The 7,500-nt window shown below is 41.0% G+C and overlaps 1 protein-coding gene across 3 annotated transcripts in view; it reads left to right on the top strand.

Annotated features, from left to right (window-relative positions):
* etsrp (ETS1-related protein) overlaps positions 1-7,500 on the top strand; it is a 20,415-nt gene that overhangs the window by 11,292 nt on the left and 1,623 nt on the right. For 2 of the 3 annotated variants that reach the window (XM_061881924.1, XM_061881922.1), the window contains exons 5-8: positions 397-537; positions 602-862; positions 3,578-3,696; positions 6,611-7,500. The exon at positions 6,611-7,500 is cut by the window's right edge and continues 1,623 nt beyond it. In XM_061881924.1, coding sequence (XP_061737908.1) covers positions 397-537; positions 602-862; positions 3,578-3,696; positions 6,611-6,901 — 812 coding nt within the window. In that variant the 3' untranslated portion in view covers positions 6,902-7,500. The remainder of the gene's footprint in view (positions 1-396; positions 538-601; positions 863-3,577; positions 3,697-6,610) is intronic. The other variant, XM_061881923.1, reaches the window with a different exon arrangement.

Below are 7,500 nucleotides of genomic sequence, written 5' to 3'. Positions count from 1 at the left end.
GTATATATATATATATGTATATATATATATATATATATATATATATATATGTATATATATATATATATATATATATATATATATATATATATATATATATATATATATATATATATGTATGGATAAAAAAATATTTTTTTAAAATTAGGATTTATATAAAATCGATAAAGAATTGTTACAAATAAAAATCCGGACTCATCCGAAATCGATTTTTTTTTTTTTTGACACCCCTAATAACTAGTACTGCATAAATTCATGGTTAACAGTTAAACATTAACACAATGCTTTGTCTTCCAATATATATCGGATGTCTTTTTAGGAAATTAAAAAAATACGGTTTGGCCACCTTGATGTGTCAAAAGTCATTTTTCCTGATGAATGTATTTTGTCCTCCAGCAGACGGGCTGATAGTGGAGCAGCCTCAAGCCGCCCCTCAGACCTATCAGAGCCTGGGGCCACAGAGCGGACAGTTCAGCCCGGCCGTGGAGGGAAGCCACAGCCCCTTCCTGACCGGGAAAGCATCAAACGCGTCACAAAGTAAGATCTCGACAACTGATTAAAAAGCCTCAAAGTCTAACTGGAGAGTTTGTTTTTGTTGCAGGCGAGTCAGAGTCCGGGTACTCCCGTCACTCGGGCGACGTTTACGACTCGGATGGTCAGAGGAGACCCTTTTGGTCCGAATACTCCTCAACCAGCTTCAGCACCGCCCTGCCACACCCCTCCGCACCTTCCATAGGCCCCGCCCCCTCCCTCGCCGCCAGTCCTCAGCCGTCAGAGCACTACTACCCCCGTGTGGTCAAACGCAAAAACCTTCCACGGCCCGAGAGGGACAGCCACATGGCGGCCATGTCCGCCTATCCAGGTAGAGACTCCGCCTTCATCATCACAATGTTTCCTGTGTTGCATTCAGGGATGGCTGCCGAATTCCCTGCTTTTTGGGTATCGATTCACGTAAAATCACACGGTGCCATTTTTAGATACCTTTTTGTTGCACGTTTACGTCATGTCCGGTTGCAGACTAAACACAGGGTCACGTAAACATCAGCGACGAAGCAAGTAAACGCTCAAACATAAATTAAGGTTCCACTGTTTCAAAAAGCACTCTCTCTATGCTAATGTACATGGGATTTACCATAGACGGGCTACTATTAGCATTAGCGATTTTACATGGTGATTTCAACACCTCCAAATTTGGCAGTGGAGACTACAACTAAGATGAATGTTACAATCAAACAGCTGGTGCAAAATAAGCACAATGCTTACAGTATAAACACTTTGTAGGGCGCAACATAACACATTCAGCTTCTTGGGAAAATAACTTCCTAGTTAGAGAAGATACCATATATAGTCTATATTAGTCTACTATTAAAAATGACTATGTCCATGCTGATGCAAATCTTTGACAGAAATGTTGAGATTTAATATTTGTTCAACACATTTTTACAACATTAAAAAACATTAGTAAAACCGAGGCTTCTCAGAGGGTGAGATAACTCCTGGAAATTACTGGCTCATAATGGCCAAAGGTATAGATGTGTGTGTCCAAGTTAAAGGAAACGGCAGGCTGTCGTCTTCTAGTGGATTTATTACAATCTTTGCAAGCTGGGTAACGTTTGCTGTGGTCTGGAACAACATGGCACACAAACAACTATCAGAAATGCAGCCAATATTACATACAGATAATGTGTCATGAGACATGCAAATATAAGTTAAATACACAGAGGACATAAGTAAAGGAAATTAAATGAGCTCAAATATAGCTAAAAACAAGGCATAATGATGTAATGTGTAAATACAGACAACCGATACAGCATGTTAGTTTAGTTTAGTTTATTAAGGATCCCCATTAGTTTACACCGCAGTGGAGACTATTCTTCCTGGGGTCCAGGCAAAAAACATCACACAACCACAAAAAAAAAGATTAAAATGCAGTACAACATGATCCAGTAATAAATTGTCATAATACAAAAATAGCAACAACAAAGAACCAAAAAATACTAATAACTTTTGTTACATAATTTTCATACCAAAGATAAAAATAGCAATATAAAAATAGATATACTGTATACATTTTTGCAAAAATAAAACAAAGAACCAATGGCCTAAAATATACACATTAGTGTACCAAAGACAAGCAATAAGTGACGAAAAAGTATCATCCATCCATTTTCTGCTGCTTATCCCATAATCAATAAAATACTCAATAGCCAATAAAAACAGTCATGACATTAGGTACAATCTAGAATAATCTCTTCACGCAATACTTCTCCTTTTTAGTCTATTCTTAAAGCCCACTATGCTGGTGATTGATAGCAGATATATTGTGAAAGTCGATTCCAGTAAGTGATTGCCCGATACATTACAGTCTTTTTTAAAACATCACCTTTGGATTTAAGACTGGTGAGAACATCAATTAGCTTGCATTGACCAAATATGCCTGATTAGCACGTAAGTAAATAACATCAGAAAAGCTCTCATTTGTGCATTTATGCACAGTATAGAATGTTTGGTGGACAAAATGAGACAAAAAAGGAGTGGCATAAAACAAGTCTTTCTGTGGCAGCGTCGGAGAAAGTTGTACATGTTAACAAACTACGGTTAGTTCAAGGACTCCTGTAATTAGTCGAAAAAAACAGTGCTCGCTAATTGATTGAGTTAAAGACTGTGATTTCTAAATATTAGGAAGATTTGTGCCATGTTTGTCCTCTTACAGAAATTGTATTAAAACAAAAAAATATATTTCCCCACCACTGTTTTCCATTTTCATACATTTTTGAAAACTCTCCAGGGAGCCACTAATGCTAAGAATAACATGGCTTAATTGCTATTGTTTTATTCTGTAAAATAATTTGCCCGGGGGAAAAATATCAAATCCTTATTTGTATTGTGTATGGTTTTGTTGGATTGATTCATTTAAAAAAAAATAAAAATAAATAAAAAATCCTTATTTAAACTAGAACTTTTTCCTTTTAACTGAACAATAAAACAAATAAATATTCATAATTCAAATTGAACTCAGGAGCACATTATATAAAACACTTTAATCTACTCCAAAAAAAAAATCAACACAGCATTTTTGTTAGGATTTTTTTTTATAAATACATCAGAGTAAGCACATTTTCTAGTGCTCTAACGAGAGGAGGCAATCTTGAAATAATGACTTAAATGTGTCATTCATTCATTATAATTGAAATGACATACATACATGTTATTAAATGGATTTTACGTAAAAGTACATTAAATTAATTCATCAAATATTTCGGGATTTAATAAATTTTTTGCACCTACAATGTGATGAAAGCGCACACAAATGATTTATAAATAAATAAATATATATATGTATATGTGTGGAGCTACAGTTCCATCCTACTCCTGCAGATGGCGGCATTGTGCATTAGATTGCGTGTGTGTGCCAGCCTCCACGCATGCGCACTAAACTTCACCACAGCTCTGACTGCATGCCTCAATGCGAGTTACCACCAACCTGCACTTTTATTTGGCTCTGCAACAAACCATTTTAAAGAAATACGCGCGCGCTGTGGTTACCATGGTAACGCCGGACACCTGTGTTAACCAGGTTCTGGCCCGATCCAGCTGTGGCAGTTTCTACTGGAGTTGCTCCTGGACTCCACCTGTCGCACCTTCATCACCTGGACCGGGGACGGCTGGGAGTTCAAGATGTCCGATCCGACTGAGGTAAGGCTCGCTTTTTCTTTTTTTTTTTTTTTTGCTTCTTTTTTTAAATTAGGGCCCCGAGCAGCAAAGTCTGTAATTGCTCCATGTGTTATTTTTCTAACCACATTTTTGAGGTCCTTAAAGGCCTACTGAAACCCACTACTACCGACCACGCAGTCTGATAGTTTATACATCAATGATGAAATATCAACATTGCAACACATGCCATTACGGCCTTTTTAGTTTACTAAATTGCAATTTTAAACTTCCCGCGGAGTTTCCAGTTGAAAACGTCGCGGAATGATGACACGTGTGTTTGTGACGTTATTGGTTGGAGGGGACATTTTATCCCAGCACCACTTGCGGCTAAAAGTCGTCTTTTCATCGCGCAATTACACAGTATTTTGGACATCTGTGTTGCTGAATCTTTTGCAATTTGTTCAATTAATAATGGAGAAGTCAAAGTAGAAAGATGGAGGTGGGAAGCTGTTAGCCTTTAGCCACACAAACACACGGTGATTCCTTGTTTAAAATTCCCGGAGGTGAAGCTTTACCTTCCGAATGTGCTTATTGTATTTTTAAAAGAAATAAAACAATCTGAAGTTGTCTTTATTTTCAACTTATCGTGCTGTGATTTGGAGATTGTTCCTTTTGGGCTTCACGGTGGAAGAGGGGTTAGTGCGTCTGCCTCACAATACGAAGTTCCTGCAGTCCTGGGTTCAAATCCAGGCTCGGGATCTTTCTGTGTGGAGTTTGCATGTTCTCCCCGTGAATGCGTGGGTTCCCTCCGGGTACTCCGGCTTCCTCCCACTTCCAAAGACATGCACCTGGGATAGGTTGATTGGCAACACTAAATTGGCCCTAGTGTGTGAATGTGAGTGTGAATGTTGTCTGTCTATCTGTGTTGGCCCTGCGATGAGGTGGCGACTTGTCCAGGGTGTACCCCGCCTTCCGCCCGATTGTAGCTGAGATAGGCGCCAGCGCCCCCCGCAACCCCGAAAGGGAATAAGCGGTAGGAAATGGATGGATGGATGGTGCCGTGATTTTACCAGTCCGGCCCACTTGGGAGTAGATTTTTCTCCCATGTGACACCCCCCCCCCCCCCCCCCCCCCCCCACCCCCCCCCCATCTAAAATGAGTTTGACACCCCTGCTTTAAGTGATCGAATCTCCTTCCAGCGTACTTGCCAACCCTCCCGGATTTTCCGGGAGACTCACGAAACCTCAAATTTTCGCCAGAAAATGTCCTGAAATTCAGGCGGAACTGGAGGCCACGCCCCTGACTCAGCAATGTTGTGAGACTCTTAAACAGGACAATACTGCCATCTACTGTACATAGAATAGAATACAATATAGAAGAGAATGTACTTTATTGATCCCTGGGAGAAATTCAGCACCACTGTTCGCTTACAATAAACAATGATAATAATAAATAATAATGAATAATATAAACCTATTCTACATTTAAGTGCAGTCAAGGAGCATATACATTATACAGTCTGATGGCTGTCGGTATGAAGGACCTCCTGTGTCGTTCCGTGTTACATTTTGGGAGTCTGAACCTTCCAGTGAACGTGCTCATTCTCTCCGCAAGGTCCGAGTGTAGTGGGTGGGAGGTGTTGTCCATAATGGTTAGGAGTTTTGCTAGACTTCTTCTCTCTTTGACACCACCGCCAGAGAGTCTAGCTGTGCATGCATATGGTTAGAAAAATAGTGACAGAGAATATGGACAATTCAACCCTTAACTCAACAATGAGTAGATGAGTGTTATGTGTGTGTATATGTGTAAATAAATGAACACTGAAATTCAAGTATTTCATATATATATATATATATATATATATAGATATATATATATATATATATATATATCTCAATCAATCAATGTTTATTTATATAGCCCCAAATCACAAATGTCTCAAAGGACTGCACAAATCATTACGACTACAACATCCTCGGAAGAACCCACAAAAGGGCAAGGAAAACTCACACCCAGTGGGCAGGGAGAATTCACATCCAGTGGGACGCCAGTGACAATGCTGACTATGAGAAACCTTGGAGAGGACCTCAGATGTGGGCAACCCCCCCCCCCCCCCTAGGGGACCGAAAGCAATGGATGTCGAGCGGGTCTAACATGATACTGTGAAAGTTCAATCCATAGTGGCTCCAACACAGCCGCGAGAGTTCAGTTCAAAGTGGATCCAAGACAGCAGCGAGAGTCCCGTCCACAGGAGACCATCTCAAGCGGAGGCGGATCAGCAGCGTAGAGATGTCCCCAATCGATACAGGCGGGGTCCATCCTGGGTCTCGACTCTGGACAGCCAGTACTTCATCCATGGTCATCGGACCGGACCCCCTCCACAAGGGAGGGGGGGACATAGGAGAAAGAAAAGAAGCGGCAGATCAACTGGTCTAAAAAGGAGGTGTATTTAAAGGCTAGAGTATACAGATGAGTTTTAAGGTGAGACTTAAATGCTTCTACTGAGGTAGCATCTCGAACTGAGGGCATTCCAGAGTACTGGAGCCCGAACGGAAAAAAAAAAAAAAAAAAAAAAAATATATATATATATATATATATATATATATATATTTTTTTTTTATTTTTTTTTTATTTTTTTTTTTTTTAAGTCAGTATATATATATATATATATATATATATATATATATATGAATACTTGACTCGACTCTTAACCATGTCCCCCACCTCCCGAAATCGGAGGTCTCAAGGTTGGCAACTATGCCTTCCAGACTGATATTAGGCCATTATGTTGTAGTCTGATCAAGATTACATGTGGATAACGCCCACTTGTGGTGGAAAATATAACAGCGGTAACTTCCTTCCGCATGTTTTGATCTTCCTGAAAGTTTTGTAGGCATTGGGAAGGGCATTCTCAACGCCGCTCCCAGCTTTAATTGGATATGGGTCTCCTTCCCAGGTGGCCAAGCGCTGGGGTCAATGCAAGAACAAACCCAAGATGAACTACGAGAAGCTGAGCCGGGGCCTCCGCTACTACTACCACAAGAACATCATCCACAAGACGGCGGGCAAGCGCTACGTCTACCGCTTCGTCTGCGACATCCAGGGCATGCTGGGGAAGACGGCGCAGCAGGTTCTGGCCAGCCTCGACATTTTGCAAAGCGGCACAGAGTCCTGGCCGTGCCACACGGACTCCACGGCAGCGGCTGGCGCGGCGGCCCCGCAGCACAGCAGCGAGCGATGGGAGTGAGGCGGCGCCGGGTGCGGTTGCACGGGCCCCCCGTGTTTCAAAGTAAACCCCGCCTCTTCCAACCATGGCTTCAAGTACCGTGAGTAATGTCGCCTGGACTTGTCGACCGCAGGGTTGGACATACATTCGCGTTCACCCGAAACATCCAACTTTTTAGCAAAAGTCACACTGAAACTTTTCTTTTTCATAACACTAATACTGTGAGATTAAAGTCAAACCATGTACCGTATTTCCTTACAGTATACGCCTGATTTTAATTACTGCCGGGTCAAACTCCTGACACTTCCCCTGTCATCATTTTGAAATTTGAGGAGGCTGATTTCAATACCGGTAATTTATAATTGCATAAAGGGAAGGAGATTAAAAGCTATTCAGTAGGATTTAAGGTCCAAGCTTACATCACACTCAAATTTTTACCGCATACCTTTGGTAAGTGCCGGAGCGAGAAGAAGTTTTAAAATAATTAGCGCATGCTTACTTTTACCGCATGCCTCTGGTAAGCGCAGGAGTGAGGAGAGGTTTTAAATTAATCAGCGCCCCGGCGGCAATTCAAGGAAATACGGTATTTAAATAAATAAATAATACATTTGCCCCGCTCT

The sequence above is a fragment of the Nerophis ophidion genome, linkage group LG21 (assembly GCF_033978795.1).
Source record: "Nerophis ophidion isolate RoL-2023_Sa linkage group LG21, RoL_Noph_v1.0, whole genome shotgun sequence".
NCBI lineage: Eukaryota > Metazoa > Chordata > Actinopteri > Syngnathiformes > Syngnathidae > Nerophis > Nerophis ophidion.
Note: the sequence above shows the minus strand (reverse complement) of the source record. Positions and strands in the feature narration are given on the sequence as shown.